Raw genomic sequence first — 13,736 nt, 5'->3', positions numbered from 1 at the left:
TTTATCAAGGCTCTGCCCTCTTCTCACTGCTACCATCAGGAAGGGGGTACAGGAGCCTGAAGACGAAGACCCAACGGTACAAAAAAAGCCTTTTCCCTTCTGCCTTCAGATTTCTGAATGGGCAATGAACCACAGACACTACCTCACTTTTTCCTCTTCTTTTGGGCTAATTTTTAAAATGTAATTTATAGCAGTTTTTGCACCTGTTCTGCGGCCACATAACAACTGATTTTGTGACACACGTTCATGACGATAAATTCTGATTCTGAATTTGAAGAGAAACAGAGGCATTCTGAAGTGCGAGAGCAGGCTCAAGGGGGTGAATGGCCGCCTGCTTCTATATTAGTTTCCTTGTATGTTTCTTTACCTGTGACTTATGTGATCCAGTGACTTTCACTGGCACCTTATTTTAAGCCTCATCAAAATAGCACAACCCATGACTGTAATAAAAGGCTATGCGCGGAAGCCTCTGCAAAAATCTTTGAAGAGCCATTATAATGTGCCAGTCCAGTGAGCTTAATTATCTTCCAATAATTCTTACATCTGTGCATGTCTGAAAATGAAATTAAATCACACAACTGCTGTGTATTTTACTGGTATTTTATATACTTAGCCGACCAAGTATTATTCTCAAACAGAAAACCTGTTAGCTAAACCCAATCCATTAGTAATGCCCTGGTAATTGGATGTGGATGCACCGTATTGCTTTATTTCAAAAACACAATGACCCAGTGCTGTCGTATTTTGAGGTGTGAATAGTGCCGAGTGGGATATGGGAATCTCTGCAAAGAAAACTCTGGAAAGTCAGTAATGTGCTCAAAAGCATCCCTGTGTTAACACATCTTTTTGCATTCTGTTGAGATGGGAGGAGTTGATGAGAAAGAAAAAGAAAGCACTTAAACTTTAATTTACAGTGCAATCTAAAATGATTTTGTTCCAGTGAAACTCCAATGACAACCGATTACAGTAAAACCCCTGGTATCTGGCACCCATATTGATAGATGCCTGATCAGCGACTTGCCAGTTGCTTGAGATTGGATGTTGCATGATTTTAGAACTAACTGCCAGGGAGCACCTATTTTAAGATTTCATATTTTTTTTAACCTATTTATTTTTCATGATTTTTTTTGCCTGTTGCTAACAGGGATTTTACTGCATTTGGAAATTTTTGTCTTTTGGCTCATTTACTGGTGGTTCCTTTGGAAATCTGCAGGGTTCCGCCTCCCACACTCCCTTGAAACGATAACAGGTTCGCTGGAAAAACTGTAAACATACCATGAAACAGCAAAAAAACCACTTTAAAAGTATGTTGGGGTATTGAAACAGAAATATGAAGAGATTTCCTCAGTCAGAGGGTGGAAAGTGGATTAGCTCATGATTGAATGGCGGGACTTGATGAGCTGAATAATGTTACGGGGCCAGAGGACCCAAAAACCCAGCAGCAATAGAAATTCACTAAGACAAATGGTTACTTAAACAAATGTACTTTGAATTATCTTTAAATATGAAAACAAGATCAAACTGTAACTTATTACTATTAACCTAACTTAACCCCCTTCTAATTCTAAGCACATGTGTATGTTCAGAAAAGTTCTTTAATTCACAGTCCAATCTCATTTCCCACTCCTCCAAGTTCACTAGTTACAGGCAATTTTTATTCTGCGCAAAAAATTTAACATTTATGAATTTCACCAGGCTTTGGTGCTTGAAAGGTAAATGGTTTCCGCTCAGGAAGGTTCTTGTAGGTTTTCAGAGAGAGAGATTTGTTGCTCGTTAGACACCCACAACTGATTCCTTCTGATCAGCCACTTCAGTGTTTTGTCGAAGAAACTTGTCCCATCAGGGTTTTCCAGATGATAACCTCTTTCTTTCAGGTCACCAAAGAGTTCCTTTTTTCAAGTGAAACGTGATGCAGCCAGCCATCTTCTCTTGTATTGACTACAGGGGCTTTGACCTGTAGTCAATACAACCCATCTTCAAAATGGGGCTTTCCAGGTTGTCCTGTTCCAGTCCCAGCTGCTGCTGCTGAACTGTAGAACTAAATATTCTCTCTCTCTCTCTCTCTCTCAGAGAAAACCACATGACCTTCTTAGAACAGCAAACTGCACTCAGACTGTGTCACTGGACCCAATCTTCTGAGTTAATTCATCTATTGCTTTCCAAAACAATAGTCCATTACTCCACAGCATGTCCAATTAACACCTACTTGTGAAGTTCATATCAGCATTCTTCAAAGTTTTTGCAAAGGCACTCGGAGCCTGGACTGTCTGGCTTGAAAAGAACTCCAGCATTTTAAATGAGATCTGTTTTGAAGTGTTTCTATCTGTGTATGACCTAACTAAAACCCCCACACAATTTATCTTCCAAAAGCATATTTATATACAATATAAAATATAACATAATCTGTCACAATAGCCTATTTCTGCTCTGATGTCTTGTGGTTCTAAGAGGAATAGCATTCACCATCCGGTAAATCTGAAAGTCCAGCAAGTACCAAGATTGCCGGATTATTGGAACTTTGGTGTATTTGAAGAAATGGAAACTGAACCTTTAGTTCTAAACTGTTGGAATTTACCATCAGGCCAGGAGAGAGAAACTGTTACTGTTTCAGGTGAATGTTTCTTCATCAGAACTGGATTAAATAAATATGATTCTTCAAAAAAAATATTCAGCCAGCTGGCCAAGATGAAGAGAGAATATATTTCCAATCTCTTTTGAAAGTGAGTTTATACTTCACATGATTGTGATTTGCACATCACATTTATGTCTTTAATTGACTGGTCTGTGACACATTCTTCTTGAAAACAAAGAAGTATGATTACATCATTTTCCAGCCTTTAGTTTACCCAGTGATGGTTTGATTGTATATTCTGATTTTGTAGCTGCACACTACTTGAAAGAAGACACACACACGTGGTGTAGTCAGGTTAAGCTCTCAGTTTTATTAGGGCTCAGGCCCGATTTTTATACTTGCACTGTTCCCGCCATGGCCCCCCTTTGGCCGACATCACAATGTGCAAAACAAAAGCAGGTTTCCAGCGTACATGTTCTTTCCTGCATAACAATGCCCTTCTTTCCCGTGCACTGTCCCTGTCTGTTGGCTGCTCAGTAAGGCCAGCACCATTTTGAGATCACTGGCCTTTAAGATGCCCTCCCGACGGTTCGTTTGTGGAGCCAGTGCCGCTGTATGGGTTGCTGGCCTTCAGTTGTGCTCGCCGTCTGGAGCACCAGCTCGATCGCTGCGGCAGTGGGCCACCACAATTTTCTTAATTCCTGATTTTATTTTTCCTCTGCGTATATTAACAGGCCTTATCAAACACGCTTGTCCCAGTCAAACAGCTGAACTTCCGACCAGGAAATCCATGGAATCCCAAAGGGACTTGCATGATCTCTCATGATGTATGTTGTTCTGTGTCTTTATAGCAACAATTTGCATTCATGCAACATCTTTAACACAACACCCAAGGCTAATCACAGCTCTGAAATCTGTCACCAGTTCACACGTGAAGATCTTAGCACAGCAAAGGTAACTTTAAAGAAGCAACTGAGACCAGTTTTCAAAAAATGAATTACAGTAAAACCCCCAGTATCGGGCACCTATGGGGATTGATAGACACTGGAGAACTGAATTCACTGACTGGCGAACTGACCACAAGGAATTTTAAAAGTTCGTATATTTTAGCTCTTTATGTTCCACTTTTTGTTGCCAGTTGCTTGAATTCCAGATAGCAGGGATTTTACTGTTTTTTTTCCCTTTCAAAATGTTGCTTGAAACACATTTACCACTATGACCATAACCTGTACTATGTTTTCTCCATAGATTTGACCAAAGAGCTTTAAGGAGGATCTTTCAAATACTTGGGCCTGCAGGAACGCATCAACTCTATCAAGTGGGACTCAAGGTAGAGGAAAAAGAAGGGATCTAAAGAAAAATAAACATTTAATTTATGAGACTTCGTTGAGGAAGATCGGTTATTTGATTGTAAAATTTGACGGTTGGCTTGGTACAGTAGTTCCTTTTTCCAGAAATGGCAATTGAGTGCAGAGAATGCATAAAGGTTACAAAACCATAGAACAATTACAGCACAGAAACAGGCCACCTCGGACCCTCTAGTTTGTACAGATCCATTTTTCTGTCTAAACCCAGCCCATTACCATCCATATCCCTCCCATCAATGTACCTGTCCAAATTCTTCTTAAATATTAAAAATGAAGCCATATTTACCACTTCAGCTGGAAGCTCGTTAAGCCCATTTTTCCAGCTGGACCAGATCCCTTTGCAAGCTTTGAAAACCTTTGTTGTCCACAACACTTCCAATCTTAGTCTTACTTGCAAACTTGCTTATCCAATTTACCACATTATCATCCAGATCATTGATATAGACGATAAACAACAATGGTCCCAGCACTGATCCCTGAGGCACCCCACTAGTCACAGGTCACCAATCTGAGAAGCAATCTTTCACTGCTACTCTCTGGCTTCTCCCGTCCAGCCATTGTCGAATCCGTTTCACTACTTCACCATGAATACGTCGCATCGAACCTTCCTGACTATCCTCACATGTGGGTCCTTGACAAAGGCGTTGCTAAAGTCCATGTAGACAACTTCCACAGCCTTTACTTCATCAACCTTCCTGGTAATCTCCTTGAAAAACTTAAGATTGGTTAAACTCAGCCTACCATGCATAATGCCATGTTAACTCTTCCTAATCAGTCCCTGGCTATCCAAATAATTGTATATCCCATCTCTAAGAACACCTTTCAATAATTTACCTACTACTGACATCAGGCTCACTAGCCTATAATTTCCAGGGTTATTTTTGGGGTCTTTTTTAAACAATGGAACAATGTGAGCTCCCCTCCAATCCTCTGGCACCTCACCTGTGGCTATGGACTACAGGATGAAACTTACAATGACATTGGATGTCCATAAGACCAATAGATATAGGAGCACAAGTAGGCCATTCGTCCCTTCGAGGCCATTCCATCGTGGTGGTGAATAAGGCTTCTGGTGAAAACAGGGATAATTATTGCATTCAAAAGACATTTAGCCAGGAGCAATTTTGAGGGATATGAATCTAACACAGGCAAATGGAACTAGCTTGGTTGTGATGGACAAGTTGGGCTGAAGGGCCAGGGCCTTTTCTCATGGCTGTAGATCTTGTGATGCGATGAACTGTATGGAACTATATCCCCAAATGAAAAACCATGTTTAGAAGAGAGGTGTACAGCAATGGGGGAGAAAAATAGCCAACATTTACTTTGTGATTTTTTTTTAAACCTGAAGTTTATTTTCCCCTTGTTGCAGAAGCACAAGTAATGGAAACTTTTTGGCCTTTGAATATGCACCTACAGCATTCACTTTGGTTTAATGCAGAAGTTCTCAATCATTTCTTCACTCACATACCACCTTAAGGAATTCCTTGCTAACCACAGAGCACACCTATGGCATAGGATGACACAGGTGCTCCATGGTTAGTAAGGGATTACTTAAATTGGTATGTGAGTGTAAAATTAAAAGTTGAGAATTGTAGCCTCTTAGTCCTATGATCATCACTTCAATGTCCACTGAAGGGGGCCTCGAGTGTATGGGTGGGTGGTAAAAACTTTGGGGGAAGTTGATGGGGAGAACTGATTAAACATTAAAAAGTACAGAAAATGCTGGAAAGTCTCAGCAGGTCAGGCTGCATCTGTGAAAGGAGAAACAATTAATGTTCAGTGGGAAGGTTGCTTTGGTGAGATAAGTGGAAACAATGCTTGGTTGTCAGTGCATGCTTAGTGAACAGAAGTGTCTGTTCATGGAGTGCAGGACGTTATGACACTAACTTGGTTAGCGTAAGAGTCACATACGATAAACTTCAGATGTTTGAGAGCCGCAAGACATGAAAAAAAATGTCATAGTACATTTTTACTCTTGTACATTTTGTTACAAAACATTTATATAAATATTAAGAAATACATAATAATTAATTAATGTCTGTAATTTTTAAACTACTAATCTGTATTAGTTTCAATAATCAAAAAGTACACCTTTTGTTTGTTTAGGTAAGTCTGCATTTGGGGCTTCGGCAGCTTGGATGGGTGGGCGATGGGAGCTCGGGAGGGCGGGAGAGCGGGCGGCCAGGACGAGAGTCTGTGGTCGAGGCTCAGATGGGCAGGCTGTCAGGGCGTCGGGAGCCCCAGTGGGTGGGCGGCCTGGATCACACTTACCCTCCACTAATTCCGCTGCCCACAACACAGCCACAGTCACATGATTGCAAGCCACGGCCACTGCCGTTGTGAGAACTGGCTCGTACAATTCCTGTCTCAGCCACCATATTTCCGCTAGCCGCACATTGTATGTCAAAGAGCCATGGTTTGACCACCCCTGCTATAAACCATTGCATGTTGATTTTCAGCATCTTGTCATGGAGAATGTGCAGCCTGTTAGTCCAGAGCCAACCACCAGAGGGCTGATTTTATTTCGGTTCCTGAACCTGAAGTCCCTGCCACTGTCTTGCGTTTACTTGGCAATGATCTTCTTCTCCTCAGTCTGGCAGAGGCACACCAAACCCGTGGAGCTGCGGAAGGTGAGAACATCGCTTGCTCATTACCTTGCTTCCAGAAATCCTGTCCATTTCACACTGTCACAGAGCGGGAAAGCAACTTAACGTAAAGAAACATAAAAGTCTGCAGACACTGTGATTGAAGTAAAAATGCACAGAAATGCTGTAGTTAAAGATATGTAACCAGCATTTTGAGTCTGAGCCCGTCTTCAAAATGTTGGGAATATCTCTTTACTTCCTATTGGACGTCGTGAGACCTGCCAAGTTCCTCCAGCTTTTCTGTATTTTTAGCAACTTAATGTAAATTAGTTTGATTGAAAGGCATGGTCAAATTTTACCATTCTGATATCACCTGGGTATGTGGTTTTCAAAGGGAATTCCTTTATAGTCTTTCACAGGAAATATTGATGGAGTAATGCAGTAATCTTCTTGATCAATAAGATAAACAATTCTTGATTCAGGACTCTCTGCAACCACTCCACATTGCAATGTGCCTTTCACATGTCGATTATGGGCTCTCTCACCACCTTGTTCAATTCATGTTATTGTCCAAAATATGACAGGATCGGCATGTTTTGCATAGCAGCGCAACGCCTTACAGCACCAATGATCAGGACTGGGGTTTGAATCCTGTGCTATCTGTAAGGAGTTTGTACGTTCTCCCTGTGTCTGTATGGGTTTTCCCCAGGGTCTCCGGTTTCCTCCCACCGTTCGAAAGGGGGAGGGGCAGTTTAAGTGGGTATAAATTGGGCGACACAGACTCATGGGCTGAAATGGCCTGTTATGTCTAAATATTTTTTAAAATTAAAGATCCACAATTCTGCCACATTTCTGTCAATTCCTTGCACTCGCCCCATTTCTGTCTACCATTTCTATCCACGAACCTGCCTACATGTTGGTTAAATGTTGTATATGTACCTGCCTTGAGCAGCTATTTCGACAGTCTGGTTACACCTTCTGTGTAAAGATATTGCCCAAGATCCCTTTTAAATCTTTCTTCCCTCACATTAAACCAGTGGTTCTTCACTTTTTTCCCCACTCACGTACCACATTATGTTACCCCTTACTAACCACAGCCTCTAAAGCTTCTACAAGAGGTGGTCTTAAGAAAGCAGCCTATATCCTCAAGGACCCCCACCACCCAGGTCAGGCCCTCTTCACTCTGCTACCGTCAGGAAAAAGACAAGCACTCAGCAGCACAAGGACAGCTTCTTCCCCTCCGCCATCAGATTCCTGAATAATCAATGAACCAAAGACTCTGCCTCACTTTGACTTCTCATGCACTATTTTTATTTATTGTTGAAAGGTGGTTTATATAAAGGTTTGCATTATGATGTTGCCGCAAAACAATGATTTTCATGGCTTATTCATGACAATGAATTGTGATTCTGGTTAGTTAGGGATTACTTAAGGTGGTAAAAGAAAGGTTGGGGACCCATTGCATTAAACCTATGGCACTTAGTCAAGCCAATCTCAACCTTTTTTGGCTATGTTGGTTTCTTCCGCACCTCCTCCCAACAAAAGAAAAAAACATTTGATGATTTCAGACCATGGCCTCCCTTAAATGTGCTCTGGCCCCATTGAAAAAGGCTGGTTTAAACTCTCCGACCCTCGAGAAAAAAAACTGCGACTCTTCACCTTTTCTGTACCCCTCTTGATATGATACATCTCTGTAAGGTCATCTCACACTCTGATATGATACATCTCTGTAAGGTCATCTTGCACTCTGATTCATTCCAGGGGGAAAGAAAAGCCCAAGCCTATCCAGCCACTCCTTGTATTTCAATCCTTCCAATCCCTGTCACATTCTCGTGACTCATTTGGTCCTCGCCACTTCAAAGGCCTTGGTGTGTTTGTCTCGTTCCATGTACCTGTCTCTTGTATAACTGCTTGTCCCTGTAATGGATCACACTCTACTGTGCTCCATCCTACGACTGCACAGCCCGCAGGTACAACCCAGCAGCCGAGAATTGTGACTCGAGGTGTCGTACCAGGTGGCATTGGCTGTGGACGTTAGCCCATGGGAATTAGGATCAGCATCAAGGACATGGGAGAGAGGCAAGACCAGGAAACAAGTGCTATCAATGTACTTGTGTTATCTCTGTCCATTGGGTGCTTTTCCGTTCTCAAAGGCAATGACGCGGCAGATCATTTTACCTTGGATTTTGAGACCTATAAAAGTATTCAGTTTTTAATTGACTCTTAATTTTTTTTAAATAGTATTATCTATACACAAATTATATTGTATTTATAATGTTTTAAGGGGGAAAATAGTGAAATCTCCTTTGGCCCCTAACCTTCCACCACATTGAGGAAATTAACTAATCATTGTCTCATTATACAGTAAAACCCCCTGGTATCCAGCACCTAAAGGGATTGCTAGATGCCGTATAAGTGAATTTTCCGGTTGCTTGAGATTTGACTCTTACAATGCCAAACATTCTTTTCATAGTTAATCCATGGACAGTCTGGAGAATAAATTATGAAAGGTAAAAAAAAAAAGGCCAGAGTCCGAAGGGTTAAACAAGTATTTTTGATCTGTTATTTTATTCTGGTTTTTAAAAATGTATTTTGTAATTTTTTTGGCCAGTTACTTGAATTCTGGGCTCCAGGGGTTTTACTTTATCACTATTGACACCATCTCTCTTCAGATTCCATCATGGGCAGCTTTTGCCTCCCTCCATCTTGATATCACTCATCTTCCTCTGCATCTCCTACCCCTCCCCTCTCTCTCTCTCTCTCTCTCTCTCTCTCTCTCTCTCTCTCTCTCTCCCTTTTGTGGCATCTGCCAATCAACTGCCTCTGTCCGTCATCCCTCACCTCTGCATGGTTGGTCAATCCCCCACTGGCTCCCCTCCAAGCCCTCCTGCCCCTCTCCTCGTTACTAGCCAACTCTACACAATCAGTCTTGACAAAGGTCTCTCACCTGAAATGTTAACCACTCTTTTTCTTCCGTGGATGGTGCTGAGTCACCTGGGTCCCTCCGGCGGATGGCGTTTAGTTCCAGATTCCAGCATCTGCAGTCTCCTGTGGGTTTCCATTTAACTAATACCAAGATGGCGGTTGGATTTTCTTCCACCAGAATCTGCATCACAGCCTCTGATTTGGTCTTCAGAGCTTTTCAATCAGCATTGAATGTCTTCCTGGGAAGTCACTGCTCATCCCCAGTATCGACCAGAAACTCCCAATAACCAGCAAAATGTTTTTGGGAAAACAATAAATAAATGAACAAATAAAATTGACTGGGCAGATGGACCCTGCGGGGGAGCGCTGAGACGTCATTGGGCATATGCAGGTTTGCCCCACTGAACTCGCAATGCCCCTTAATGCACACGCGTTCTTTCTGCTTTGGCCGCTTGCGTGGAGGTGAGCCTGGTTGTCAGTGTGAGGAAGGGTCTGACCAGGACATTTGTGTGGAGGTAAGTCAGGTTGTGCTGAGTGTCTGCGTCACCGGGATGAAGAGCTGGTCAATGCCGCTTGTTGCTGGGGTCACTCTCTGCCTGTCTGCCTTTCGCTGCCTTTTAAGAGTCTTTTTCTTTATTAGTATTCGGTAGATTAGTAAGGCTTTATCTGTAAACTTGGGGAGGGGGTTAATTATAGCTAGTGTTACAGTTAGCACAACACTGTTAGAACGCCAGAAACCAAGGTTTGAATTTAAATTTTTTAAGTTACGGGAATTACTTTATTAAAGTGAACTTTACAGTACACCTGTACTGATTTTTTTGAATTCTTTACATGTTGCACTCTTTTGTCTTTTTAAAGGTGTTTTCTTTATGTTGGTAAATTAGTTTGGCATTGTAAGAGTATTTCTGTAGCCCCTTTCACACTTGTCAGTGATTCCAGTAATCGAGCACCAATCGGCCTTTAAAGTGGCAAGTGTGAATGCAAAATCTGCTCAACGCTGGCGTCAGATGATGTCATCTCATGCCGGGAATTGCCAGCCTTGACCCCTAGTACAATCCCTGTCATCTGTAGATGCCAATGTTGTGATCAGGCAAGTGTGAAACAGGCAATTGCATTGCGGGCACTTCTGATTAAAGGTAGAACAGATCAAATGCTGGGGATAAACCCTTCCAAGAATGAAAGCATTTAGTTAGGAGTGGTCTAGTGTGAAAGGCAAAACCCCTATTCCTATCCCGGGACACTGAACAGCCGATTTACTGGGATGCAAGTGTGAAAGGGGCTTCAGTCAACCATAAAATTTGCATTTCCGGCATCAGTGATCATTTTAGGTGCCAGATAAAGGGGACTTCACCGTAATTAATGAAGGGGAATGCTTTCTGAATTTCATTCACGTCTATGTTTTAAAATTTCTCCTTTCTCACATTTTGTTTTCACACTTAATGCGTCCAATTAGCAATGTTTTAAAATAGAGGATATATGTTATTTTCAGGGAATATTTTGGCTGAGGTGTTCGACAAGGCTTATTTTGTCTCTTGGACTGATGAGAGATTGTCTGATACTGTTATCACAAGAAAACATTATAATTTGGATGTCTATCCCTTGACCAACATCATTTTATTAAATAAAGTTAACTGATCATTATCACGTGGGAGCCTGCTATACACAAATTGGCTTCAGTGTTTCCCAATTACAGTAAAACCCCTGGTATCTGGCATTTATGGGGATTGGTAGATGCTGGATAAGTGAATTTTCAGTTTGCTTGAGATTGTGTGTTGTGCGATTGGTGAACTAACGGCAAGGCGTGCCGATTTTACACTTCCTGTATTTTTTTAACCTATTTATTTTCCACAATTATTTTGCCGGTGGCTTGAGGCTGCCAGGATTTGCTTGAATTTTGGCCAGCAATCAATGACTTCACTTTGGAAGAATGTTATGGGCTGAAAGATACTTTGGGATGCCCATTGAGTGAAACCTTTAGACACACATTCCGACCATGTAAATATCGCTAATCTTCTGAGTTGCTCATATCAAACTCAGAGCAAGTCTATTTTTTGTGTGTATATAACAGCGATAAGTAAGACTTGTTACCATTTTATTACTTATCACAGCTGTGCCAGTTATTACCTTAAAACTTGACCTGTTTTAGATTAAACTTTATTTAAAAGTGTATTAGGATTAGTATTAGTTTTGGTGACTGAGTGTTTTCCTTTTAATTATTATTCCTGCTGTTATAGTTGACAAAAAGCACTCCTGTATACTGCTTATATGCCTATTTGCTATTTTCCCACTTGGATAATAATGTACATGAATGATTCATGCCTAACATACATAATGCATAATTAAATCACAGTTTGATGGAGTGGAATTTATTAATTGTGAAGACGCATGTGTTTCTGTAATACACTAATTTATTTCGATAGATTTTATTGCTACATTTGCTCACTCAGCTGCAATCAGCTATTCTGAATTACTAAGTAGCAGTTGCACATTGTTGTAACAAATTATCTACAGAAACATGCTAAATACAGGCAGGGGCTGTTAATGTACAGATTGGAATCGTATGTTTTTTTAAAGAAAACTTATCAAATTAATTACAGTAATGGTGGCAACTTGATCATTTGTCCTTGATTGTCAAAAGTAAAGTTTGATGGATTAACAAGGCTGATAAGTTGCAGATTGTGTATGGAATTTGTGTCAATTATAAGTAATGGGTTGTGTTAACAGTGTGAGCAGAAATGGAAACATTTATATCAATTAACTTGCTTTTAGCTCACCGATGAACAATAAATGCATTTTAAATATGGATCTTCCACACAGTGATGACACCTTCAAGTGCCAATGTGCGACAGCTTGGTCACTGGCGGTTTTGTTTTGTGGAAGCACGCTCAGAGGTGGAAATGACCTGGATATTGTACCCCTGAGATAATTTTGCTCGAAAGAAAAGCAGGAAACAGTGGCCACTCTAAAACAAGGTGTCCCCTGGTGGCCGGGCATGAAATTGCCAGCCGACCTCTTTCAGACTAGAAGATTAGCCAATGAAATTTGCTGCTCTTCATCGTGGGGGTAACACTGAATGTGCTGCATGGTCCTCCAGAATCAACAATTAGTTCAACCGTGTCTGCCTGTCCCGCATCGGACTTGTCAGCCACAAACGAGCCTGCAGCTGACGTGGACATTTTACCCCCTCCATAAATCTTCGTCCGCGAAGCCAAGCCAAAGAAGAAAGAAGATTCATGTTGCTTGTAGGTGAATTCAGGCTGGAAGAAACTCTAATGCCCTGTGCAGCAGAGATACTCTGACGTTCTGGAGATTCTGATATGACAAATAGCAACCTGGGCAAATTACCAAAGAAGTGCCGGTGCTTCTGAACTGTTCCAGTGGAAAAAATGCAAGCTCAGCAACAATAAAACATTCTGACCAACAAAAATCCTGCTTAAAATTGCAGTGCAATAAATTCTGAAAAAAAAGATGGTTAGGGGTGGATTTTTCTGGGAACTGCTGCCCACGTAGGCTGGTGAAATATTTCTATTATGCATTTTGAGTGGCAATTCAGATGAAAGTATCATAATTTTTATGTTAATTATAACCTGAACTATTATTAAAAGATACAGCCTGTAGCGTTCAAGTTTATTGGATTTCTCATTTATTATCAGAGTTCATTCTTTTTCCTGTGGGTGAGAAGAATTAACACTGATTGGCAGTTCAAAATAAAACGGACTCAACGTACACAACGTAAACCAATACATAAATGTGAACAGGAGTAAAAAAAGTGCAAAAGTAAGAATCCTTAAACGAGTCCCTGATTGAGTTTGTTGAGGAGTCTGATGGTGGAGGGGGAGCAGCTGTTCCTGAACCTGGTGGTGCGAGTCATTATCATCCAATTGTATAAGTCCAACTGGACAAACCAGTGTTCATCTGTCCTGAGTGCCAGAACATGCAAATACCCATTCAGACAAATAATTCATCTGCAGTAGATATGTAAAAAAAAAAGTGTTAAGTAAATAGCAGAGTCACGGAGGGTTTGTGTGAGCAATTCAAGGAATAGAACAATGTTTTTGATCCCATGCATTTATTTGTATGACAGGTAAATTCAGTAAGATATAAGATTTTTTGATAGGCATGCAATATTTAACAGTGCTGTCTTGGAGCAATGAAACAATCAGATCAGGACAGTGGTGTTAACACCTTCAGTGATGAACTGAGAGCTGGCCATCAACGAGAGGGCTCGATTCATGATCAAAAACTCAATCATGGCTTTGGATATTAAGATAAAGGTGAACGTACTTT

General features: G+C 41.1%; 1 protein-coding gene across 3 annotated transcripts in view; it reads left to right on the top strand.

The window, feature by feature from the left end:
- Positions 1-13,736, top strand: part of LOC138736262 (very long chain fatty acid elongase 5-like) — a 43,395-nt gene that overhangs the window by 15,864 nt on the left and 13,795 nt on the right. For 2 of the 3 annotated variants that reach the window (XM_069885477.1, XM_069885478.1), the window contains exons 2-3: positions 3,821-3,902; positions 6,399-6,569. In XM_069885477.1, the coding sequence (XP_069741578.1) occupies positions 6,408-6,569 (162 nt within the window). In that variant the 5' untranslated portion in view covers positions 3,821-3,902; positions 6,399-6,407. Of the gene's footprint in view, positions 1-2,696; positions 2,721-3,820; positions 3,903-6,398; positions 6,570-13,736 lie in introns of those variants that run through there. The other variant, XM_069885479.1, reaches the window with a different exon arrangement.

This window comes from Narcine bancroftii, chromosome 6 (genome assembly GCF_036971445.1).
Source record: "Narcine bancroftii isolate sNarBan1 chromosome 6, sNarBan1.hap1, whole genome shotgun sequence".
Lineage (NCBI taxonomy): Eukaryota > Metazoa > Chordata > Chondrichthyes > Torpediniformes > Narcinidae > Narcine > Narcine bancroftii.
The sequence above is the reverse complement of the archived record's forward strand: the minus strand, read 5'-3'. Positions and strand labels throughout refer to the sequence as shown.